At 54.7% G+C, this 25,792-nt stretch overlaps 6 protein-coding genes across 6 annotated transcripts; 2 read left to right on the top strand and 4 right to left on the bottom strand.

Annotated features, from left to right (window-relative positions):
- Nucleotides 1-932: 932 nt before the first annotated feature.
- On the top strand, nt 933-1,502 carry AYO21_11935 (hypothetical protein; the record flags this gene model as incomplete). Its single annotated transcript, XM_022661808.1, has 1 exon — nt 933-1,502. The coding sequence occupies one exon, from the start codon at nt 933-935 to the stop codon at nt 1,500-1,502; it is 570 nt and encodes a 189-aa protein (XP_022505887.1).
- A 3,549-nt stretch (nt 1,503-5,051) lies between these two features.
- Nucleotides 5,052-6,803, top strand: AYO21_11934 (hypothetical protein; the record flags this gene model as incomplete). The annotated part of the gene is made up of 2 exons (XM_022661807.1): nt 5,052-5,274; nt 5,368-6,803. The coding sequence occupies 2 exons, from the start codon at nt 5,052-5,054 to the stop codon at nt 6,801-6,803; spliced, it is 1,659 nt and encodes a 552-aa protein (XP_022505886.1).
- Nucleotides 6,804-7,162: 359 nt separating this feature from the next.
- AYO21_11933 (hypothetical protein) lies at nt 7,163-9,401 on the bottom strand (the record flags this gene model as incomplete). Its single annotated transcript, XM_022661806.1, has 5 exons — nt 7,163-7,358; nt 7,455-7,966; nt 8,422-8,689; nt 8,782-8,936; nt 8,988-9,401. The coding sequence occupies 5 exons, from the start codon at nt 9,399-9,401 to the stop codon at nt 7,163-7,165; spliced, it is 1,545 nt and encodes a 514-aa protein (XP_022505885.1).
- Nucleotides 9,402-14,811: 5,410 nt separating this feature from the next.
- Nucleotides 14,812-16,229, bottom strand: AYO21_11932 (hypothetical protein; the record flags this gene model as incomplete). Its single annotated transcript, XM_022661805.1, has 2 exons — nt 14,812-15,816; nt 15,876-16,229. The coding sequence occupies 2 exons, from the start codon at nt 16,227-16,229 to the stop codon at nt 14,812-14,814; spliced, it is 1,359 nt and encodes a 452-aa protein (XP_022505884.1).
- A 3,504-nt stretch (nt 16,230-19,733) lies between these two features.
- AYO21_11931 (hypothetical protein) lies at nt 19,734-21,531 on the bottom strand (the record flags this gene model as incomplete). Its single annotated transcript, XM_022661804.1, has 4 exons — nt 19,734-19,886; nt 19,981-20,255; nt 20,388-20,802; nt 20,863-21,531. 4 exons carry the CDS (start codon nt 21,529-21,531, stop codon nt 19,734-19,736), a joined length of 1,512 nt encoding a protein of 503 aa, XP_022505883.1.
- A 1,497-nt stretch (nt 21,532-23,028) lies between these two features.
- Nucleotides 23,029-23,714, bottom strand: AYO21_11930 (hypothetical protein; the record flags this gene model as incomplete). Its single annotated transcript, XM_022661803.1, has 3 exons — nt 23,029-23,220; nt 23,286-23,500; nt 23,588-23,714. The coding sequence occupies 3 exons, from the start codon at nt 23,712-23,714 to the stop codon at nt 23,029-23,031; spliced, it is 534 nt and encodes a 177-aa protein (XP_022505882.1).
- Nucleotides 23,715-25,792: the final 2,078 nt, after the last annotated feature.

Raw genomic sequence — 25,792 nt, 5'->3', positions numbered from 1 at the left:
CTCCAGCCCTCCAGCCCCTCCAGCCCCTCCAGCCCCTCCAACCACGATCTCTGGAGGATATAATCACCACGTGGATCCCGGCGAGGGTCTTGCGCAGTTCCTGCTAGGCGTAGGGCTTACTCGACGCCGAATGCAACGCTATGCCCGAGCCTGAATTTGTCAAGTCGGTGAGGTTGTCGTCGTCCCTTTGGGGGCCATTGCCTTGCCATATCCTCCGAGACTTGTCCAGTACTGTGATAAATTGATAGAATAGTGGAAAGCTGGGAGTCAGCCAAATCACAGAACGAATCGTGAAACCCGAGTAAGAAGCTGATGATGAGTGATTTCGAGAGTTGAGACCACTTGAATGAAGTCATCCACGAGCCGGCCCGCTTCCCAAACGCCTTCCTCTATTTCTACAAAGTGTGAGTCACTTCTAGATGGCAAGGCAATCCGTAGGCGGCCACTACGCCTTATTGGACGGTCCCTTTGGCGGTGAGCAAAACAAGAATCAGAGGTGCAAGATTCATGGACGAATGAAACATGCAGAAAACGCGTGAGGCGGTGGCCGAGGAACGACGGCTGTTGCGTTGCTGCCCGTCCACCCCGGCCACCCACTTGCATCGCCCAAGATAGCTGTCTCACCGAGCCAACGAGTCCCCCTGTGACCGGCATTCGGGGATGGGGTGGTGCGTCGTGGCGGGCTTCTATTTGCTAGACGAACACTTCGAGTTACACAGAGTATGCTGGGCGCTGGCGAGGCAGATTTGACATCAACATATTTTTGCCCGGCAAGACGACGCATAAATAGCGCAGCTCATTCAACTACAGCGCTGGTGTTTTGTTTCCCTCTCTTTCCTCGACAAGACTCATACTTATTTGGCCCTCTGCCAACAACGTCTGCAATCGCCTCCGACGCTCGAGCTATTTCGTCTTTTCTCCCACTTTCCGCAATGTGTATTCGTTCGGAGGACGTCGTCCGATGGATATACTGGGCTGTCCGCTTTATCATGTTCTTGTTCATTGTCGCCATCGCCAACTTCGAAATCTTCGTCATCGTCTCCGCAGTTGATTGGCTCCGCGACTTCGACAAACTCTCTGGTCATAGCTCTGACTGGAATTGGACCGTGGCCATTCTTACCATCGCCGCTTTCCGCGTCGCGTTCAACACTGGAGGGAGCATCACCAGCTTTCAGGACTGGAACAAGACGAGAAAAGCATACCCGCCCACACCTATGAATTACATAGGTCTCGGTTTCATTGCGGTTGTGGATCTCATCCCCTCCGCCATATACTGGGTCTACGTGCGCCCGCGTAACTGGGCGGACGTGCTGCGCCAAGCGGGACACGCCGACCACTCCCGCAACTTTGACAAGTTCGTCAGCTTTCAAGAGGCCGTCATCATCTTCATGTCGATCATTGCCGGAATAGCCGCGATCAATCTCCTGCTCTTCCTTGTCGTGATGGTTGTGGCCTGGCGCTTAGAACGGATTGATCGCCCATCGAGTCGAAGTCAAAATTGAGGAACCAGCGCGTGGAGCGTGGCCGACGCGTGGAAAAGAAGGGCATCTCCACCAACACGCCATGGTATGTTCGTTGATGATCATTCCTTCGGGGACCTCGTTAACACGGTCCAGGTGCGGATGACAGGAATACCGCTGTATGGCAAAGGAATCGGAGGTCTGGAATTCCAGTGTGCAACGTGACAGACATGGCGAAGAGGATAACGGGTGGGATGGTAGGACGGGGATGTTTCGATGAGGCTTTCTCCAGAGCCTTGCTGTCTCTTTAAGTGGAATAACTTGATCGCCTGCGGAGTTGGATTTGTTGTGTGCGGCGGTGGAAATTATTCGGCTAACCTTCCCGAGAGGGTTACAGCAACAGTCTCTTCTCACATAGTGTAGCGAAACAGTAGGAACAGACATTCGTTTTACATACAAGGTACTCTCTTAAGCCAATGAATCGTGAAAACGCGGAACGCCATGATGGTGGGAAGCTCACAGATGCTGGTAATCTACGGGTGCAAATTCTTGGTGAAGCTGGGAGGGTGCGCGGTCGCCTTGCACATAAAATCAAATCCTTGGGGCTGGTTGGACCCGTGACACCCTAGACGCGGTTGGTATTTATCTACGCAGCCTGGCTGAGGATCCCGCCTTGGTCTTTTGGAATTTCAGTTCGTTCTTCATATATCACGATCGCAGGTCTAATCAATGCGAATAGCCTCAACAGTTGATTGGAATTGCAGTACGAAGGACTATCTGAAATGGTTGAGGTTCTGTTGTGTGAACAAAATCTCAAATGGCACGTGATCAACGTGCCAAGAGATAAACTAGTGCCAATCTCACACACACACACACACACAAACGTTTTGGCCAATCCTCTCCTCGTCGCACACAATGTTGGCAATACCACTCTCACTTTTCAAATGCCACAGTGCATATGGCCAGGCCGAGATCTTTCCCTTCCCCATAGACTAACGTCTCCTAAGAACGGACACTCCAGCACACACCAACCACAAGAACCCTGAGGGCAATCTCCACATGTTCATGCCACAGCGTCATCATGGCGCCACGCCACGAACCCTTACGGTATCACAGGGCTCGACATAAATGGCCTTCCAGACCAGATTGGGGATAGGGCGGCGCCGGCAGCTGGCACACGCGCCTCCAACTATCCATGTTTTTCGAGACCTCACGCTCGGTATGCTCCACGCATACGTTGAGGTGCCGGTTTGTTTGCATCAGGAGTTCCTGGACTGGGGCCTGGGAAGAACCTATGCCGATAGGCGGGCTGCGCCAATTTCATTCGGCCTCCCCTTCACCTCCTCTCTTTCTTCTCCTGTAGGCGTCTTGTTTGCACAGCACCGACGCCACTACTGGCTGTGGGCAGCTTGGGGTAGTGTTCACAGGAGTATTGATCGAGGACTTTCGGGTCTCGGCCCTGGGGGGACCCTCCAAACTGCACATCAAATTGTCTTCGATGGTGTCAGCGGAAAGCAGAATCACACAGCACATCGCTCCTTTCTGTCCTGCTGTCTTGCATGCATGCGCATTCCGACTCTTGTTGGCTGCGCTCTGCGGCGCTTATGACAGTTTTCCGTCATGAAGAACCTGTGGTGGACAGGTCTGACATGGAATTTCTCAAACGTTTCTTGGAGGAACTATATGGAGCCCGATCCACCAAGTGAACCTCGCAGTTGGTGTTTCTCGTTGGGCAGATGGTAACGTTGGTTGCGGGAGTCCAAGAAAGATGGTTGCCTCGCTCCTTTCCAGCAAAAGACTCCGGTCATGTAGGTGTTCCTCTCCCGAAAGCTTGCCAAAGCGCCACGCACTCATTTCCGACTTCACCGAGATTTCTGATCGGGTGTAATGCGGGTGCATGGCTCGGAACTCATGTGTATGAGTCACACTCTCGCTCTCCTGCAGGCATTTATTTCTGGAGTGGGTCGTCGGTTCTGAGGGACACTCTGAGAGCTCTGTGCTTATAGATAAAGAGGAGCAAAACTCACCAATAGCCGCCCTCCACCCTGGCACGCCTTCCTCCTTCTCTTCCTCCTGCTTCCGTGACTGACAGATTTGGCTGACCGAAGATTTTTATGGCAAGGCAAACGTTCTCTTCTGCAACTTGTAGTTAGACTACAGAAATATATGGATGCCTTCATTGACGACCGCCACAAGCACGGCCGTCCATATTCATGCCGGAGGAGCCGCATGGGAGCGATGACAGGACATCGCTCTTCGTACTGACGACGGCGTACTTTGTCTCGGTCCACCTACACCGAGGAAACCCCTCGATAGTACCGAACCTTGACTTCTCGAGCCAGTGCGACATCTTCCTGCCGCGGGCGGTGCTCAGCGATGACGATGTGTGGTGCTGTCTCCTTCTTTCCCGCGCCGACTTGCTCGTGTCCCGTCCGCAGATCGCGATTTCCGACAAGTCCGACGAAGTTCATGAACCGCTGGGGGAGAGCCTGGGTGTGGACCGACGATGCTCTTGCGGGTTCGCTTGTGCCTGTGGCAAATTCGAAGGGCAAGGGGAAAGATTTATAACTTTCTCTTCGCGCGAGGGGTAGAAATAACATGCAGGGAGGGAAAAGCCGGCGACATCATCATCTACAAAGCGCCTCCGAACACGGAAGCTTTTCTTGTGGGACTGGCGTTGGCGGCTGCAAACGGATTTCGACCCTTGAATTCACCCCCAAACGGTTCAACTTTGGACCGACCGGCCGCTTTAAGCCCGAGATTTTACCGTGGCAGTCAGCTGCACGCAGTGCAGCGTAGGCACAACTTGAGCCAGATGCATGAGATTGCGCATCGAAGGCGGGGCTTCAAGGCTTCGCACACAGGTATTATGAGGTCATGGGTATCGGTCGTCGCAAGAAGCAAAGTTGGTTAAACTCTCAGTCAATTGTGCAATAGGATTCAGTTGCAGGCATTTGTCGTCGCAGCAAGCCAAAGGCGGATGAAAATCTCAGTAAATCGCGCAGCGGCTTTGAATGAAACCGAGACTGTCAAGTTGAGAACCTCGAGAACCCTGTCTGCCGGATCCTTCAGTGAGATCGCGACGGGTAGTGCAGCGCCACGAAATGAAATGACGGCAGCCGGGATCACCAGTGCGTCGGAATTGGTGATTCATTGGATGAGAGAGAACCGTTCTCAAACAAGGGCTTGGAGGCTTCTAGTTTTAGACCAGTCGGATGAGCCGTTGGGCGCCGCCCGCTCGGAGCATAAAGCAGCGTCAAGGGGAAGTTCCTCAAATGCGTTTGATGCTGGAGCCAATAGGAGACGCGCAATTTCGCGCCGGCCGCGTGCACCGCACAATTAGTGGTTACATCAACCGCCGCACAAGACTCAGTTCACCCATGGCCATGAAGATACATGGGGTAAAAGTCCCATCTGCTTTTGACCTCACCGTTCTTCATCCTCTCGTCAGATCCATCACCTAAACAGTCCAGACACATCAGAGCAGCATCGTATACGACCCCGAACAACAAGAGACACGACTACAGCCTCGCTGCCTCAGCTGTAATAGACGTCATGTGGATTTTAATCCACGTTGGCCACAAGCCCAAGATGTCTTCCACCGCACCGGAAGCTTACTACTTCGCCACGATAGCGGCATACCCATACTTGTCACAGATATTGACCGACATCACACGGAAATCCTTTCCCTCTTCCTTTATCAATGGAGGACCGGCTCCGGACTGGAAATTTCCGACGAGCCATGAGCTCTGGAACATACTTTACCACTGCTCCCAGTCAATGCTCGAAGAAGTGACAAACAAAGTCCGATCAGGTACGTTATCTTTGTAGCCGCCCTGCCGCAGGTCTGCATGCCTCGATTGATGTCGTTCTGAGTTTCTAACGGGCTTCGCGCTCTCTCTCACAGTCTCCAGTGCGTACAACGCCGAGCGGGAAAACACAGACCCAGAGATATCGCAACAGGTCCATGAGGCCCAGAATGCCTACAGCACATCCAAGGACTTCCCGTCCGCGGAGATCTCGTATATTGCCCCCAAATCAGTCGTCAACTCGTCCTCTCTACCTCCACTCTCGACACCCCAGAGGGTCCCCACGAGCCGATCAGTCCCAGCCCAGCTGACGGGGTCCACGAGGCGACCGCTGACACGAGACATTCAACGGAGCCGCCCAAATGACAATTTGCGAGCACTCACCGCCAGCAGCACCAGCCACGTGGGGAAGAAGTCACGGCCAACAGGGAGAGAAAAAGCAAAAGCAACAGACCAGCGCATCTCAGGCGTGCAGAGAATGTTGAAAGAGACGGTCGAGGAGTCGTCTGCCACTGCGGCAAGCCCCGCTCCCGCTGTCTTGGATGACTCGTTCTGTTACAACACCCCATCCTCCTCGCCTAGCTGCCTCACGGACGACGAGAAAATCCCTGCCAGCAGTGCGAGCACGCTTGCTTCCAGCATGTCCTCCGACCACTTGGACGATTCTATAGCCTCGAAAGACACAACCCCTCCCGGCAATGGCAGCACGCTCGCTTCTAGCATGTCCTCTGACCAGTTCAAACAGTCTATAGCCTCGACGCAAAAGTCCTTTACGCTCCTGACGCTGTCCCCGACCCGAAAGACATTGACGATGTCGACGACGACAATGACCAAAACGAATACGACGACGAGTAGGAGGAAGCAGCAGCAATCAACAGTGTTAAAGGGGGGTCCGATCGGGGGCCGTGTGAAAAAGAGGGAGCTGCCAGAGAAAGTGAGAGCACAACAAGCACACCACAGCATGCCGCTCGTCAGACAGCCAAAAATCGAGAGATCTGAAACAGATAGCAGAGCGAGCGTCTCGCCTTCGATCGACACGCTCCCTCCCAGCAGTGCCAGCGGCACGCTCCTCCCCATCGAGGAACTCAACCACGACTTTTCTCCACCACTGTCGCCGGTGGGACCGCACTCGTTGGATACAACGTTCGAACCGCCTTTCCGCACACCCACGGACGCTGCCCCCGAAAACCCAGGGCCGGTAAGCACGGGAAGGAGGAGCATCGGCAGCGTGGGCCGCATAACTAAAAACGCAATCAGACATGTGCGTGGAGATCCATCGAAGCGGGCCATCAATGAGACGGCAGGACTGTCCAGAAAGCTGCTGGAGCAGGAGCGGCGGCGACACAGTTTTGGAGCGCTGAACGGGGAGCTTCCGGCGGGCACGGGACAGGGTAGTGATACGCGGCCAGGTCGGCACAGCCTGGGAGCGCTGCCGACCCGTCGAGATATCAAGGCAGAAGTGGGAAAGAGGGCAGGATCGAAACCGCCGTGGCTATCAGACTACCCATTGCATCGCATCGCCACGATCCGCTGAGACGATGCTACTGGGTTGAACGTGGGTAAATGTATTATCTATCTAACATACCGTACAATATCTGTGTACCTATCGATTAGACTCATTACAAAGCGCTCTCGGGGAGGCGTTTGGAATCCTGTCACATTACCGTACTCCACGCTAATCCAGATATCGAGAAAGAGAAAGGGGTAGCTACAGAATGCTCCTACCCCTTGGACCAGATGCAATACATGTCCAGTTTCGCCATACTTTCCGTCTCCTGTTCGCCGCGCGCGTCCGCCAGCTTCCCGGCCCACCCAAGCGCGGCCTTGACGGAGCGCCAGTCCTTCCTTGCCTGCGTGCTGATGTGAGTCTTTCTAGGCCCGCGTCTTCTTCAGTTAGGGCTCCATGCGTTTGCAGTGCTGCCACGGCGGCTCCGTGTCCCCACCAGCCGCGTTTTTATCACGCTCCAGGTTGAACGTGAAAGGATCCCGCGGCCCCTTCTTCATTGTCGGTAGCTTCGAATGCTCGGTCACGTGCAGGAGCCGGAACTTGGTGCCGATCACGACGAAGACGGCGAGGTTGTTCTTGTCGCTGTAACGGAGAACAAAAAGGGGGGGGAGGGTGGAGGTGAAGATAAAAAAGAAACACAAGACTTAAGTGTTCTCCTTGTGGATTCAAAGCCCAAACGCTTCACGACAGTACTCCAGCTCGGTCTGCTTCTTCGCCTCGGCCACGGCCTGCCGCCACCCCTCTGTCGTGTTCTCGCTCGCAGGCCAGAACCGAGGGACGAAGTAGACAGAGGGGCGCGCCACACGCACCCGCAGACGGCGGGGGCCCATCAGGAGGTAGGTACCAAGTCGCTGCCGCGGGAGCACGGCACGACCCGCGCCGTTGAAGCCCCTTACGTGTCTGGACCGCGAACTTTCGCAGCCCCCTATGCCCATGGGGACGAGGAAGACAATCGCCCACAGCGCGGCGAGGCTGCACGGGTGTGAGATGATACGTTGCCCGAGCGGCGATTTGAGCACCTGTTCGAACAAGAACCAGTTGGTTCCTTTGTCCTCGAAAGGCTGCCGCCAGAGGGTGTCGTCATCGTGGTAGCGACAACAGAAATGCTTTGTTTTGAAACAACTCAGGTCTCGATTGGGGAGAGTGTCCAATTCCTCGGCATCTGCTGGATTCGCGAGGTTCTTCACGCGCTGTGGCTTGGGTCAGGACTTCCACAGCACCGGGGTGGACAGCATGCTTGTCTTGCAGCGTGCAGGAGCTGCTACTCGCTAGCACGAGCAAAATGCAGCGTACCTCACCGCCCTTTCTACGCTTCAGCTGAGGATATAAGGCGTGGAACTCTATCTCGTCTCAACCCGTAAACTGCATGAGGTCCGGCTCTCCCTTGCCCTGGTCGACGATGCAGAGGGGCTGGTCGAGAACATGCGTCGCAAGCGGCCTGTGGAAAGTCATGTTAGCGGACTGAGACACCGGATGTGGTTCTTGGTTCCAGGAGTGGAAAGCGAATTAATGATGGCTGGTTCACTCACTCAAATGGAAGCCAGGACACCTCGGGGCAGAATGGGGGGATTCCATTGACGGGTTATCTTCCTCATCCGGGAAGACGTTGGCACGGAAAATCCGCGCGAGGGCTGAAGCCATGCACCCTATTGGGGGCGACCCACTCGCCGTCGTCGGCTCCACCATGATTGATCACGTCCTCAAGCTCTTGGAGCCGCGGGTCTTCGTTCTTGAGGTACGAGGCCCGGTCGTCGGCGGGTTGGGTCCACATGGCATAACGCTTCGAGTGCACCACTGCTTCGGGCGTCATGTCGCCGTACACAAGATGTCGGATGGAGAGCACGAGCACCTGGAAATTGCGCTTGCCCTCGGCGCGGCCCTTTGCCACGGCGGCGCGGATGGCGGCCTCGAAGCTCGACCAGGACAGCAAGTCGCGTGTGAGCCACACGAGGAATGGCCCCATCCAGTACCAGGAAGGATGTGGACGGAGTGCTCCCGGAGGGACCTTTCGTCGTCGTGGAAGTCGCTCAGGAAGGCCGACACCAGCTCGGGGGACTGGTCGACACGCCTTCCTCCTAGGATGCCGTACTTGAAGCTGGCGGCGTTGCTCATGCACCCTCCCACTATTTCTGTCCACCCAATTCCCTCGACGTTGGCGAACTTGACGTAGTCGCGGGAACAGGAGCTCATGCAAATCAAGGCTCAGCACACCTGTTGGAACAGGTTTTGCGTTGGGTCGGACCAATCGCGCGCCCGGCTGAAGGCGCTGGCGTACACCTGGCCCGTTAAAGCGTATGCGTGGGCCGTGTACGCCACCAGTCCCTCCACTGCCTTCGTCAGCTTGGGTCCAAAGTGCACCGCCATGAAACTAGCATTCAGCAGGCTGTGCTGGCTTTCGATCACTTCCATATCGTCAGCGGGCGCCGGCGCCGGCAGCGCATTGGTTGTGATGCAGCACTCTGTGGGTGCGGTATCGAGCTTCAGCGAATACCGGCTGGCAGGCTCGAATAACAACTCAAGTTCCTGAGGTAGTTGGTCCAGATGGACGAATGCGGCGAGACGCGCCAGATGTCTCCCAAGCGCCGTCTCAGCGTCTCGCAGTCGCTGCGCTTCTCGTCCAGCCATGCCTGGAGTTCGACCTGGTGTCGCAGGATTCGAGCAACGAGTGTGGCGACGAGACTCTCTGATCCACTATAGGCGAAGAATGGCGGGTCAACAACGGGGTTGCAAGTTGGGGGAAGGGCTAGGTTACTGGCGGTTCCGAAAGATGTAGAAATTTTCGAGATACAGATATCCCTATAAGTATTCGCCCGCGACGAAAGCGTGACGAGCGATGTAAACAGTATCTATGGAATGTCTGAACAGAAATGGAGCAGCGCAGCCACTGAGGGCTCTACAATGTGGAGGACAAAAGCGGTGCTATTTACTCTAGTTGACGAGCTCCAGAGTAGAGAGAAACAAACAAACAATAAAAAGGGCCTTCGGGCGGCGTTGAGATGGTACATGACGGTGTCCTCGTGGTCGGTGAGGTGAATCATTTATAGAAAAAAAAGGGGGTTGGAGTCAAGGCCCGGACGGTGTTATCTCTCTGCCTGTGTATTGGGTTCACGTTGGCCGAGCAACAGGCAAATTACGCGAAGTACCCGGTCACGATTTTCATTGTTTACGGTGATCCGCTGACGGTAGGAAGCGTCGCGTACAGACCAGATTCAGGTTAGCGTTGTCCCTCGTCCCAGACAGCTGATACGACGAACTCGTTGGGAATTGATTGGACAGGAGGTAACGGTGTTGGACGCGTATTCCTGTCACATTCCATCCTTGGTGCTGTCAGCAGCCCTAGTCTCTGCCTTTCATTTCCGGTAGTCTCGACGATCGCAACCCGGAAAGTAGACCACTCCAGCCGTGCAAAAGTGTCGCAAAGCGCGGCCAAATAAGTGCAATCACTGCAGGGGACTAAGGTGTCCTGTCCCTCGAATCACCACTGATGCAAAACCAAGTGCTACGAATGGCAGCACATCACACTCACCGTTCTTTTGACCATTCTTGAGATAGGAAGAGCAAATTGGCCTGCGGGGTTTGGCAGCTCATGAGCAGGGCTGATCCCTGCCGCTACAGGACGATAGCGAAGATGTGAACAGGCACCCCAGTCCAGTGTAAGTTGAATAACTTGAATGATTGGGCAAGGAAATCTATCTGGCGCACCTACGGATTTGCCATGTGCCGCAGTGGAAATTACTCGGCTCACCTTCCAGACCAGGGCTAGGGCAGTGTCGTCGATGCGGGGCTCCGCATAATGGCCCACCTGCCCTGCAGGATGCGGGGTAGTGGCGCAATTTGTGGAAATGACGAACTAAGCCGAAAGGGGAAAGCCTGCCCCATTTTGCGGCCGCAGTCACCATTGCACGCCGAGACACATGACCCAATCAGGTGGGCAAGACTTGGCCATTGTCCATTCATCTCGACCGTCCCCATACTATTCAACCACTCTTACTTAGCCTCTCCGGGCATCCCGACCAACCCCGACCCAGCCCAGTCCGGCAACCCTTCACTGCTTCGTTTCAAGCTGCCACCTGGACACGACATATGCATTTCGCGTCGCATGGCGAGAAGAAACACGCGAGATGGGAGTGCTCCTCGCGAGTCAACCACTGTCCTGAATGACTGGTGAGGCATTTCTTACCCCTCCTGCACGGTATGCATGCCAAGACGGCTTCCTGGCTCACTACTCACCCAATCAGAGACGCGACGGCTTCACCCGAGCGTAGTCCCAGGACATAACGCAATCGATAAGACCCTTGACTGAGGACATCCCTTGATTAGTGGACGTGGCAGGTAGGGTTCCACCGATGATCCTATCGGGGAAGCTACTTTTAAGGCTAGAGGCGTCATTCTTTCCGATCCAGGCAGCCAACAGCATTTTCTGGAAATGATGCGGACAATCTTCCGAATAGAAACAGACGCGGGTACATCGCGCATGCACTGGCCAGTCACCCTGCCGCTGTTCGTGGTCGGGAAAGCACCATGTCGCAATGCTCAAAGGATAATCACATGAGGGAATGTAACAAGGGTGTCTCGGAGCTCGTCGATTCCAAGTCCCCCTACCTCAACTCCCGCCTCCCCCCTTCCAAAGACAATGGCGCAGCAGACGACCAAACCAGCAAGGCCGCAGAACACACCCTGCATATTGCACAGATAACCCTTGGCAGAAACCAATGCAGTACGACGGAGGAGTCTTGACACGGGGGTGGAGTAGGAAAGAAGGCCTCCAGCCACTCTTTTAGAGACTCGAGCCCATCACCTTCACCTCGCGAAGGCGGTCATTGTTCCCATTGCGCATCGAATCTGGGCGTCGACTCGTGTGTCGAGTTTCGAGTGTCCAATGTCTTTCATATGGCAGGGAATCTCAGGAAGAGGCGCGGATCCTTGCCTCACATCTTGCCACTGTGGCCGCGGGGGCATGGGCACGATGACGAACACGGCGTACACGCCGGGACAACAGGCGCCCCAAAAGGGGTGGTGATGCCCCTGTCAAATTTCATCGACACTCTCTGTCCCTAGTGTGCCCTGGATAAGAAGCATTCGCAGATCCAGCTCACCCGGTTTCACTGGCCCATAGCCAAGTGCGATTTAAAGATAAAGTCAATAAAACTTCCCTCCACGTCCTCGACCAGGCAGTTGGCGACATGCCCAGACAAACCTTGCCGCGGTATCCAGGTTGTGATTGCGCGAGATGTAGTCAAGGAGCCTCGGCACAAGTACTTCTTCTATTCAAACGCCGCCGACCGCGAAAATGAATCCGGAGTCTAAATTGCAAGATTCGTGTACGGCCGAGCTCAAGAATACCTTTTGACAACAAAGCTGATTTTTCTGATTGCCCCAGCAGACGGTCCAGACGAACCCTTCTCAAAGCCCATCCCAACCAAACGCGTTCTCCCGAGCCTGCCTACCGTGTAGGACGAGCAGAGTCGGATGCGAACAAAGTGAAAATGGCCTCATCAAACGGCTCAGAAAAACCATTGCATCCCCCAGACAAGACCTTTGTCGGGCTTGCGCTCCTCGTCCGCTAATTGCAGTTGCACATGTCCAGGCACCACGAGAAGTTACTAGGAAAAGTCAGCCAAGACGCGGTATCTCATACAACATGCACTTTAGCGACGTCGCTCGTGACCAACGTCCTCGTCCCCATTTTGCAGACAAGTCTCTCTATTCTAAAAATGTGTCTGTTTTTCAACTTAATTCCGTCTGTTTTATCTGTGCTCTTCTTCTTTGGATGACCGCAGCACGCACGCGTCCGATACAGGGGTATGGGTGTCCAACCCTGGACTTGTAGGGATCCACCGGAATTCGCAAGACTACTGTACTGCTTCTCTGCCTGTATCCGTATGACTGGTAGGACCCACATACAGCGACGCCTGCAAAGAAAATGACTGTAGGCCAACACGCGGACCCCATCAGACGTAATGCGGGGACCAGCCGTAGCACGGACAGGGTGCCTTCTCACCAGAGCAGCCATGTTATAGACGACGTGGACTGGAACAAGATCCGCGATCTCGCCAAGCGCAGAAGAATACACAGAAACTGAATAATCATGCATGGAAAAGCAAAAAGGAGAGAGTGGGATAGCTGAAACGACTAGCAGCAGGCTGCGGCGATGGTATAAATGTAGAATCTTCCGAGCCCGGGGACGACCATGACGGATCCTCCGCGACTACCAACCGCGAAGACAGATCTCCCGAGTTTATGGACCAACATCACAGGTCTTTGGAGCTTCGCAGCTACTCCCCCAAGTATCCCGAGCAGAGCAGCGACTCCAATGACGAGAAGGAGGAGCCGGAGCTTTTCCAGCATGAGGTGGATGTGCAGCATTTTCCTTACACTCACGGAGTATGGTGCGCCAAGGCGAACTTTACTTGGAAAGAGGCACACGTGAGATTCAGTCTGACGTGAGGGAGATTCATGAGGGGGAATGCGGCACTGACATCTGATTGGTTGGTTGGTGGGAAGTGAGTTCTCAACGTCGACAGTGACCATCGCCAGCCTCCCAGGGAACATGAGATGCACCAAATCTTCGCAAACGATGCACTCTCTCGAGCCTGTCTCTTCTGCTTCCACCGTACCGTAGTTGTCTCATGACTTCGTACCGCTTTCTCTCGGAATTACTTTTCCGGCCGCGGTCCGCCCGTAGGCAGAAGCAGCACTGGATTTCATGGGGCTTACAGTAGGGCTGTCACGGCCTGAGGTGCCTGTGCAGGTTTCCCCTCATGAGGCTGAGTACCCCGCACGAGGCTGAAGACCTACAAACTCTTCTATCGCGTTCCTCGCGCATTTATTAGTTAGACTCTTTCGTCTTAGAATTCATGTTGCAATTGCACCCTTGACAGCGATTTCTCCTGTTCTAGGTTGCGCCGTGACAAGGGCTATCATTCAGGCGAGGCGTCAAAGCCAGAGGAAGGCTGTGGCACTTACCGCTGAGATGACCCGTGAGGCTGATTGGTGCCAAGGACCACCTGCTGCAATACTCAATTTGTGGCGCAGTCGTTGACGGGCAAAAAAGGGATGAGAACCGAAAGAGAGCCGAAATAGTGCTGGTTTCGGTTCTCAGACGTGTGGAAAGGTCATGCCATTGAGCGGGTACGCGGGGTTGGCGTCCATGGACGTGCGGCAAGAAGGACAAAGGTCCCAACACGTCCACCGGCGACATCGAGGTGATGGGCTTTCCGTTGAGACCTGCGAGGCGGGCAGAGGTGATCCTGCGGTCGGATGCGAGGTGCTCTCAGAGACTTCGCCCAAGTCACCATCTTGGGTATCCGGAGAGGGTGAGGAGCGATTTCAAGGCGCTGTTTCGCGTGACGTACTCACCTGGCTTGTAGCCTCGTCATCTTCCTGGTCGTCTTTGTCCTTCAAAGCCGTCATCCAGGGCGTAATTTCGAGGTGCACTAGACCACGGCCCGGACCCAAGATGCGACCAACGTCTTCGAGGTGTGCGACTCAGTCGTTAGTAACGGCCGAGCTGACATCGCGAGTGTGACCAGGGCGTATCTGTCATCAAATGCCGGCTCTGAATTCTCTCCCAAGAAGATGCTGATCGACATTTCGCGATGAAACTACTACGTACATTTGCGGCCCTACGGCAGAGGAATGATGACGGAACATAAAGGTGCACGCGCGCAGTTGCGGGCGTTGAGGGGGGTTTCAACTTATATTACTATCAGCGGCCGTGAGCTACTGGTAGTTTTAGTCCACCAGTGACCAGTTGGGCTACTAGTAGTGACTCGGGAGCATCATTAAACGTATGTCGGTCGGGTCGGCCCAGCCTGAATCCTGAGGCCCCATCCATGGGCCCTCCTCTCTCACTAGTCCTAGCCGAAGTGCATTGTTCAGTCAAATTCGGAGGGACAACGGGGTAGTATCAGTTGTTTCCTCAAGATATTGAGTGGAGAACATACATCGTGGAACTGACAAGGAGGTACATAGAATAGATGACAGCAAAGTGACTGTCCCCCGCGACCGTCAGTCTCACGAGATCCACGCAGGTCTACCACCAACAAGGTGCCCGAGCGGCAGGCTCCGCAGCGACAGAAGGCCTCAAAAGAGGGTCGAAGCGATGGGTGCGCGCTTGCTGTCCGTGTCGCGTGAGGAGGTTCCGCATGGGGCCAACCGAGGAAGAGTAGGCCAGCGTGAAAGGCGACCCGACATCGGAAGCGCTCAGAGAGCTCGAGTACGTCAGCGCGGGAGACGTGGCCTGATCTGCTCGAGAAGAAGAGGACTTTTTGGTTGTGGAATGGCAGGGAGCGCAACCACGCAGAATCACACCGGGCGACTCGTTGTAGCGGATACACTTCCAGTCTGACTCTTGGCCGTTCCCTTGGTCCAGTTTGACGTACAGGCTGGCGCGCACCAGGAACTTCTCCTGTGCGCCCCGCTGCGTGCCGTTGTTCGCGGTACATCGCTCGAATCGCAGGCGTTCGAACCCGCACTGTTTTTTCGTGGACCCTGGCTGGGCTTGAGGTTTGAGGCGCTTGACCTCGACGACGGGACCCTTTTCTCGCTTGGAGGTATACTCGTTCAGCACGATCGGCCTGCCGTCCCTGTCGGACGTGGCAGACACGCCTACGCCGAACACGAGGACTTTGTGAAGAGCCCCCGTTTCAGGGCATGTCCAGAGCACAAGTTCGTCACCTCCGTAGGACGGGAAGAGAACCGAGCAATCGACGCTCATGAAGTTTTTGCGGTAGGCGAAGTAGCATTTCTCCGCTTCGTCGTACCTGAAGTTTTTGGTTATGGTCGCCTTGAAGGTGAAGTTGATGAGGCTCCATCGGCCGTTTATGTACGACGACAAGAAGCAATGTGGGGACTCCTTGGGTACCAGCGCCACCTGTCCTCCTTTGGTTCTGGTCCGGTCTTGCTCTGTGGCAGATTCTGGGAGCGTGGGGTTGTTTTGAACAGGGCCCATGACTGAAGCTCGCATCAAAGATGTTCCGTCCTGGCATGGGTCACCTGCCTCCCAGGTGAGGCTAGACGGCTCTCTCGGGACCTCGAGCTGCGAGTGTCCAAATGTGGTTAGCGCAAGGGTCAGCAAAGCCGGGGATGTGAACCAACCCCGTATTGATCATCCAAAGTCATGCCGTTCTGAGCAGTTGCCGGGCTACTCAGCTCCTGTAGCATCGTGCCCGGTTCCTTCTGAACCACGAATCCTCCTTGGAGAGCCGAGTCTGGCAAGCACTGGTACGCAGGAACATGGCCTCCAGTACCAGAGGAAGCCGGCGGCGTGTTGTTGTAGATGGCATGAACACCTTCACGGGCATCAGGATCCCCGTAGCCCATGTACCTTCGATCATAGGCGCCCGGAGCCGGTCTCTGTCCCTGGTGATGCAATCCTCGTGGTTGGCATAGGCCGTTCAGGAACAAGGAGCTTGTATCGGCGGGAGGGGCGGGTGCTGCAAGTAGCGCCATTGGGCTCGGTTGCCTTTCTGCCATGAAGGACGGGAGAAAATTCAACATTGGAGTTGCTGCTCAGATCTTGATGTTGGACCGATGAGAAGAGAACTTGTTGTGCGAGCCAAAAGACTTCTCGTGTAAAATACGAGGTTGTTCTTCTAGCAATTTATGTTCTTTCGCGCGCGAGCCCACCCCTCATAGAAAGGTCCTCTCCCCGCGGGACTCCGGAAGAGCATGGGTCGCTAGACGCTCGAGTGGAACGGGTCGCAACGCCTCTGCACCCTATGAGTCACGACGGCCTAGGCGAGACAGTGGAGAGCAGCGACGTGGTCGCAGGTAAGAGGACGTCTGGATAAGCGAGGGTGCGACGAGTGCTGGCGAGCGCACCAAGCTCCGAGGTCTGGACCGACTCAGGGGAAAAGGCCTCTCGACGGCTCAGAATGATTGGGGAGAAGTATAGCTTGCTCGCAGAGATCGGCCGATGAAGCGACACCATTACGCCGGCTTGTATAATGGAATGCGCGATGCTCGGGGTAAGATTATGCCTAGCGCCCGAAAAGACGCCGGGTTCTTGACCGACCTATTGCACGACGAGAATTGCAAGGAGGTAGTGCAGATATTCTGCACGACGGTGGCGTGAGTGGGATGCGCACGGCCCAAAAGGGGCAGCTACGGAGGTCCGACGGGGGATAGGATCGGGTTAATGCTTGGCGGTGACGGTGGGAACGGAACCTACGCTTAGACTAGCGAACCCTATCAGGTCGCTACGTGGTTCCACTCGAAGACGGAGACGAGGTTTACGGGACTCAGGGGAACCTACCAGAGATGGAGGTGGTACACCCTTAGCCAGGTGGGCTCGAATAGCACGCCGTAAGTTTTCTCAGGGTGCTCGAGGTCGGCGCCGTCCGAGATGCCGTCCGAGCCGTTCCGGCGAATCCTTGCCGCTTCCCAGGCACGCCCTCGCCTGGCGTTAGGGCCGTAGAAAGCATCTTCCTTCGGGTCATCAGCTTCTGGTTTGGCATTAACGCCGCGCAGCCTCGAACAGGAGAGATCGCTATTGGGAGTGTAACTATGAAGTGATTTCTGAGACGAAATGGTCTAATTAGAGTGACTACATCGGCGTGAGGGATATGTGCGTAGTCAGCCTCGTGTGGGGTATCCAGCCTCGCGTGGGGTAGCCTACTGTGTCAGGGGCGCAGGCCGTGATAATTAAGTTGACTTCGAATCCTTTACACCATCACGTGACTGTACAGGCTCCCTTCCAGGACCACTTCCTCGTCCTGGAATTCCAGAGTTGTCAGAGCTTGAGGACTTGGGTCTAGTGTCTTGAACTTTAGGCTACTTGCTTTCAATCACCCTCTGCTCAGCCCAGCCAATTTTTGCAACTGGCCGATCAGGCGAACCTTCACTCGCTATGAGGTTGTATCCATTGGGAGGCTCTGCACCATTTAGCCACCAGATCTTGTTACGTTGTACAAGACGATAGGTGCTGGAAGCTATAGCAATCAAAGAGTCATTTGGCAGACTGATTTTGTCAGCCCATGGACGAGAATCTTGATGACTGCGTTCAACATCTTGAGGCAATGGTGCAGGATGGGTATGATATGTTCCGGCTCTCTTTGACAGTCGCATCATCACCGAAAGACTGATTCTCCGTAGCATCTTCAGAGGAGACACGTCTCGAAGGGTCGCAGACATCCGGGCATTCTACAGAGAATCCATCGTCGATGTTGTGTTTCCCAAGTACGGAATGACAAAGCCTTCCCAGTATTCCAGGGTAGTCCAAGGACCAAAGGACGACCCTGATTGTCATCGGCAAGGAAGGTTTGGACGTTTTAAGTTCGAATCTTCTTTACTCCTTGCAAGAACTTCTTTCTGACTTTTTGATATCGGTTCTGCGCCTACACGTGAACACCGCGTAGTCGAACTCATTGAACTTTTCTTGTATGGCTTTTCATGCGTTGGGATTCGCTTCAAGACAATCTTCAATCTCAAGGGAAAACTCTTCTTGTACAGTAGTCAGAGTCCGTATCATTGCCCGGGCCGTGTGAAACCAAGCAGCTGCTTCATCTGAACCTTTCATCTGCATGAAGAACTGAGCAGGACTTTGGTGAATGTTTGAACTCAACGGATGCCGCATTTGAAGAGTAGGCGCAGTTGAAGGGCCGAGTGCAATAGATTGAAAGACAGGAACAATAGTATCGTTCATGGAGGCTCCAACGGTTCTTTACGCAGCCGGTGTCTCTTATCGAAATACTCTTTCCCTGTCTCTCTCGTCCGCCTCCGATGAGCCCGCGCCTCTTCAAGATCTTCATTTCTTCTTTCGATTGCTCGCGCTCTCATTACCTCCAGTTCATATGGTGTGAAGCCAGTGCTGGCCATGACTGTCGTTCGATCCGCCCAAAGCACAGCATGAAGGCACCACCCAGTCTTTTCAAGCTGGATGTTTGCTGGTTCTAGCCAGGGCATCCGCGGCCGCTCCATGTCCCACCTCAACCAACCCGTTAGCCTGAGGATGGTATGCAGAGATTACCACCCTCTTGGTGCTATACTTCTCCATCAAATCCTTATTCTCAGGACCACCGTTCCAACAGCTCATTGGAGGCAGTCAAACCTTCATCGGTCCCGAGGGAAGAAAACTCCGAGAGCGTTCCACTCCCTATCTGTACGGTCCAAGCGCAGGCCTTCGCGCCGAGTTGAAATGGATCAACCCCTGATCATGCCACGGCTTCAGACTAGACCAGGTGGATCGGATGTGTCCTGCTGCCTCACATGCAAAGCAGGTGGGCGACCTTTGCATTGGTGGCCCGCGACAACCACCGCCAGCAGGAACCATCTGCCCCGTCACGTGACCGTACAACTCTGACCCAACAGCACGTGCGCTCCCTTGCTTGATACCCTTCATTCTGCCTCGACTGCAATTATTCAGCGATCTGCTGCAGCAACCGTTCAGTCTTCTATTGCTCCGTGCGTATTGGCAGGACAAGCTTCTGTAACCTTTTGAGAGAGATCCTCCTCATAGTCTGCCGGAAAAGTAGCCGACCGCGACTTGACCTTCTCTTTTGTATAGGGATTGCGATCTACATAATAGAGGCTCTACTCGGCTCGAACATGTCAAGAGCTACGAGGAACGTGTGCATAACTACTTTGGGCCAGCAGAAGATGAGCCGCAAAAGAGCGATCGCAAGTGCAAGTGCAAGCGGGAGGAACAACCCAAAGAACAGCCGATCAAGAGGCGCAAGAGAAAAAAGATGAGATACATCAAACCAGAGGTTACACAGATCAAGGAAGAGGTTGAATGAACAGCTTAGTCAAAGAATGTTCCGTGGTTTTCTTCTCTGGACCCTCCAAGACAGACGCATCGTCCAGCCAAAAACAAAAGAAAAGAGAAAATGAAACCCATCGCCAATTTTCCGTCAGACTGCTCTTCCGCAAGAAATTCGTGTCACCGCCAATGGTGACTTTTGGTTCCATTCCACCAAGATTGCCGCGAGACACACCGTTGTCGTCGAGCTTCCTCTAATCTTTTGCTCTCAACTTCGGTTTCTTTATCGCCAACTTTGGTTTGGGTTTGACGGCCGGGGCTTTGGTGTCGCGCTCGGAGGCCGGGGGGATGGTGACGAAGATACACATAGAGTTCTCCGCAAGGCTAGGTAACTTGGCCAAGTCTTCCTGCAGAATCCATCAGCATTCGGGGGCCCTTCTCATCTCACAACCTGAACGAACGTAGGTCGCTCCTGTGGGAGAGATGCAGGCAAGTACTTACGACGCCTTTGGGGGGGGCCCAGTGCTTGACTATCGGTCCGTTGACCCACTCGATATCGGGACTGAGACCCTCGGCCGGTCCTTTCAGACCCACCTCCGCATGCAGACCCAGTTTACCGAGGACGGCGTGCATTGACGCGTCGGTGCCCCTGAGAGAAGCCATGGCAAAACCGGCGGGCCAGTCGCTGATGAGCTGGTTTTGAGCCTTGCCGCTGTCCGCGAGGTTCGAGACCCCAATTGGGTATGCATGAGCGCAGTGGATGCCCAGCATCCCGCCTGCACGCAAAACAATCAGCCAACATCGTCGCCCGGGGGGCAGCTAGCGTGCCTTCCTTGCCGGAGCGCCTTTTTGTACCCAGGAGGGCTGCTAGGGGTATATATATCCCAGGCATAGGGTTCTTGACTTACCGTCTGGCATCCACTTCGGGTCTCTGAGAAGGTCTTGTAGAATGTTGTATGGCGCAAGGCTTGTAAAGTCCATCGGCGCCGGCTTGAGGCCCAGTCCTTGAAGAGGGTCTTTTTCACCGCCGGGAATGAATGGAATTCGTCGATCGTGGTACAGGTTGTAAGTCACGATCACGCAGTAGCCGCCGGTGACCTCGGAGATCTCGTGTTCGCAGTCGCTGAGAAAGGCTGCCCAGTGCAGGGCCTGAGATTTTCTTGCCCCAACACAGTCGTACTTTGTGGAAGAACCGGCGTGGTTCACGGTGAGCTGACCGCCCTCATACTCGCTCGGCAGGAATAGAACCAGCGACCCGAACTGGTTCTCGGCGCCGGGAATCTCGAATCGGATCTTGGAGGAGCCCGGGTGTCCGACGTACACCTACCCAGAACGCGTATAGTTAGCCGCGACCCTCAAACGTTCATTTACCACCTTACTCACGTTGATCTGGTGTAGCTCGGCCCTGACAAAGCCTCCGTTCTTGATGCCATTGGGCCCCATGTGGCGGGCATTGGGCAGCAAAAGATGCTCGGCCCGATCCACGATTCCCATCGAGTACGGACATAGGTTGGTCGTAACGCGGAGAGCGTTCAGGGTCCAGGCGTCATCCGCACCTTCGCCGTACCCATCATCGCCTGGCTTTCCAAGCACGATGGGCTCACAGTGCTCCAAAAAGCCCTCGATTGTCATCGTGCTGTCTATCTCGCTGTCCGGCGGGATCGGGAACATCACCCTGTTCGACCAGCCGCCGTGGTCTTCCCAGTCGATTACGATGGGGCTGGGGTCCATTCTTGTGGTCCTTGTGGTCGTCGGGGTCGACATGCTCCCCCTCTTGCCCTTTTTCTTCGGCCCTTTTTCTGTGTCATCGGCCTGGCTCGAAGGCTTTCCTTCCACGCGTGAGACCAAAGCGGCGAAATCAGACAGAGGAATGGAGCCGCCGCAAGTCGCGGCAATGTTTGATCCCGATTTCATGAAGTTGGCCAAGGCATTGGAAAGATCGGCAGTGGAGGGATCAGCTGTATCAGCTGCCGAGGGGACGATGGATTCGGTCGGGGGGGTCTTGGGTACGACAGCTGCGGCCTTTGCTGGACGCTTTCTTTTAGAAGGCATGGTCCTTCGGCCCAGTGCGGTGTCAAAAAAAAAAAAAAATTTGAAAACAAAATGAAGGGTATACTGTAAGAGTAAGAGGTAGGCTGGAAGGGAGGAATGAAAAGTGTTCCTCGCCGACTTGGGCGGAGATGCACGTCTGTAAATACGACAGGGCCAGGCACTTGAGCTTGTGTAACATTTCCATAGGATGTGTACTATGACTAGGTAGGGCATTGTTTACCTGCTGCACCCTTGGTGTTGACGGTTGCCTTGTGCGGCGGCCACATGTGGCTGGCAAGGTTGATAAATTAAACACAAAAGGTGGGTGTCTTGAAAGCAGCAACCAGAATCCCAATCATTTTGGCCCCGGAGCCTGCAGTGCGGGTCTTCATGCCTGAAGAGTTAGCCCCAAGTGTCGCGTGGCATAAGCACTAAGCACTGTGTGCCGTTCCACAGACCCCACTGGTCGCCTTTCAAGCAAGGGTAGGTTGGGAAACGGATGCTACTTGGATATACGCTAGAGCTGCAGTCACAGGGCGGAGCACCCGTGGCACGTGCGTATTGGCTCCTTTCGAGCTAGGGTGCGTTTCAACACAGGGACAACGCCATCACGACGAGCGAATAGGAAACCATCGGGGGTCGGAAAGCCTTGGGTCCGCGACCCACAAATTGTGGACCTACTTGGTGCCTTGAGCGAATAAGACGCGTCCACGTTTCTGCCTTGGGCATGATTTTTCTGCCACTTGGCAGGTTGACTTAGGTACCTTTCCCACAGCTCGAGCCTGAGGTTGTGACACGGAATTTCGTCCTAGGCTTTGAGCACAGCAACACAGACCATCAATCGCGAGCCTGTTTTCCACCTCGGTGCTTTTGTAGCATAGAGCGGTATCACTACCCCTTGGAGGTTGAGTGGTTTTTGGTGCATCGAGGTGTACATCGAGCACGGACTAGGGCTCGCTCCTTTTTACACGACCCGCCATGGTCCTACTTCCAAGTCTTGGTCTGGAGCTCTCACGATACACGACATCGTCGGGCAGCGAACCTTGTTCCTCTTGTTGAGCTGCAGGGATCCTTTGTGTGTCTGGCCTGGCGTTGAACCAGCATTGTACAGCGTTGTCTGGCTGGGTCGCTCTGTGACTAGGCATTCGTCGTATGGAGGACAGCGGCCAGGGGGTAAAGGGCTGAAGGAGGGCCGAAGTAGTGATGTTCGCAACCTCCTCATACGGTGGTGGCGGACGTGGGAGCGACTTTTGTTGGCGGAATAATTTAATTAATTAGGTGAGGAAATCTATCTAGTGTGGCTGCGGATTTGTTGTGTGCCAAGGTGGAAATTATTCGGCCAACCTTGCCGATAGGGTTAGGGCAGCGCTGCGCCCACACTTACATAAGCCTTCTGAATAATGCATGGCCAGGTGCAAAGGGGGTGGAATTTACGAGATGAACCTTCGGGGTGTGGGTGTGCGCGGAGGCAACTGTGTGTTGATGGTGTGTGTATTGAGAGACAGTCCAAAGCCACTACTAGCTCAGGCGCTTCTCCAAGGAAGCCGGATCCCAGCGCTTCGGATATTTATGGAACATGTTCCACATGGACGGGAAGAAGCGCATCCTCTCCGTCTCTTCCCAGTCGTCGGCCAATTCGGAGTCAATCGTGTCCCACAGCTCATCCCAGTCCATCCACATCAAGCCAATGTGCTTGTGCGGTTTCATGATCTGGCGACGACCGTTTGGGTCAGTATTTCCGTTCTCTGTGCAAGGGGAAATCATTCACGACGAACCTTGGGTTCCTGCTCCGGATCGACTTGTTCCAGGACAAAGAAGAAGCGCCGCCACTGGTCGTCCTCCAAATAGTCATCGGTCTCGCCCCACACCGTCTCGTCTCCGATGTGCTTGATGGCCACCTTCAGGCCGACCTCCTCTTGGATATGGCGCACAACCGCCTTCTCTGGGGTTTCGTCCTCGTCCACGCCACCGCCCGGGAAGGCCCAAGTCTCTGTGAATTGGCCAGTTAGCTCAAACGGGTCCGACCGCGACCATGTGTGGTTCGTTTTGGGAGGTGTTGGGATTCTTTGCAACGTACCGTAAGGACCGTCTGTTTTGATATTCTGGATCAGCAGGACCTTGTCGCCGTTCAGAACAATGCCCATGGTGCCCATCATGGCCTTCTTGCCATACGTGAGGGTCGTGACGGTTATGGCTTCAGGCATTGTGAGCTTGGATCTGAGAGACGTTCGCGTTTCAGGGGATTTGTCCGACAAGTGGATGACAGTGTAAGAGAAGCCTGCAGAGGCTGATAGATAGGTCGATAGGAGGAATAAATCAAGGCTAGGTGGCTATCGCCTTTATATACGGAGACTCGAAGCCTCTTCAAGGAGTCGAGGACTGTGCGAGGGCGCACAGCTACTTATCCGCCCCGTTCGGGTGCGCCCAATCCTTGGCTAATTTGCCCTGCTTGGAGGCCTAACAGGCAGCGACAGGCGTGGGCCGTTGTACGTGCCACTCGGGCGCTCTGAGCGGCCAATAGGCTCCCTGTGAATCAGCCTGTGAATCAGCCTCACTAATCCTTCCGAGTCTTGGAACCAATTACGTCTTTGCTACATGCAAGTCTCGACAGGCAGCAGCCTGCGTATGCGACACGTGCTGAAGCGCGATTGGCCACATGAAGGCGCCGGTGGCGAGACAGCTGATCAACCAGGTAGCAGCAACGAATAACAACGCGGTAGGAGCCCTGCGGCGTGGAACCAGGAAGAAATTTGCCAGGAGTAAGGTGCCCAACGCCCCAGTCCTAGGGGTTGACTCTGAGCCGACAAAACACCCTCCTTCTTCGACCGCTTCGTGGCGGGAACTTTCGGTCGGAACTCAGCACTCGACTACAACTTGAGCTCGCATCTATATCTACAACATTTTTACGGCATGGCGCTCGGCGAGGTAAGCCGGGCGTGTGCGTCAGAGCAGACGCGTAGGACGACAAGGAGAAGGCGGTGTGAAGAGTGGAGGATTTCTGCCTGAGGCGTTGATTGGAATGTCAGCAACATGGGGCGCCTGAAAAGCCGAGACTATTGGAGTGTTAGCTATTGCCTTTGGTAACTACTCCTATGTACTGTTACGCCGCAATCAAGTCTTGTCCACCAGCGTATGGTCCTCGAGATGCGTATCATGGCTCGGTCACTTGTGATTCTTGCGCCACAGCAAGGTCGTGCGCTGGAGGTAACACTGCAACAACCAGGTCATGCTCGAGGTAACCAGATATCTGTTCCCAGCCCACATACTACTGCTGGTACAATTGCCGTACGAACAGTTGCGAGATGGGGCTCGCGCCGCTCTCTTTCTGTAAGGAAGCCTAGCTGTATTAGAAGCATCGGTGAATAGCCAACCTAGTAATAAGGAGGACAAATCTAAGGAGGGAAACAAAGGAGGAACAACGCCCCCTCTCACTCTATCTCTTTATATCGTACGCTCAACTGTAAGGGGTACCCGTTGTCTCACCTCTCTCCCTTGCCTCCCTCTTCTGAGTACGCCATCCATCCCTTGCGTACGGAATATTATTCCTCCGCCACACGTGACCGTTAAGCTCGGCGCTGGTTCCTCAGGGTTCAACCCGCCACAGATCTCCCCCGTTCAGCCGAGCAGTAATCAGGCTGAAGGTGAAGTAACCTTGACTCGGGAGCCCCTAGAGTAGTGTAGTGTGAATATTGTGAACTCTTACTTGCGCCCTCTTGCCCTGCTCTTGTAGGTGATTGACCGACGGCGATATTGACAATCGATCACCCTGTTCGGCACCACTGCACTGTCGACTCTTGGTTCTGTATGCGCGTGGAGCAAGACCATTAAAGGTGCCTCGATCGTAGTAGGACAGGCGAGGTCTTTCACTTTTCTTTGAGGAAAGGCTGGCCGTGTTGGATGGAATCTCTGCGACTGCGACTGCGAATGCGGATGGTGGAAAGGTTGACAGACAGAGTTGAACTTTCTGCGGTGGGAGAGCGGCGCTGCAATGGAGTGACGAAATTGGCGTATTTCACGCGGAGCCAGGTTGAAGACAACCAAGCCAAACATGACTGTTGCAGAAGATGTCAATGTAGAGTTCGTGGTCCAGAGTATCACGGCCTGCGCACTTGACGCAGTAGACTACCCCGCCCGAGGCTGGGCATCCCACACGAGGCTGATCACTCACATACAGCACCCTAGCAAAAATATCCGTCCACCCCCACCCCACCAGATGTTTTCACCCTTACCACCTCTATAACAAGTAGCCACCACACACTCAATTTATGAGATAATTTAATAC

The sequence above is a fragment of the Fonsecaea monophora genome (assembly GCF_001642475.1).
Source record: "Fonsecaea monophora strain CBS 269.37 chromosome Unknown Scaff198, whole genome shotgun sequence".
Lineage (NCBI taxonomy): Eukaryota > Fungi > Ascomycota > Eurotiomycetes > Chaetothyriales > Herpotrichiellaceae > Fonsecaea > Fonsecaea monophora.
This window is presented reverse-complemented; position numbering and strand designations above follow the sequence as displayed.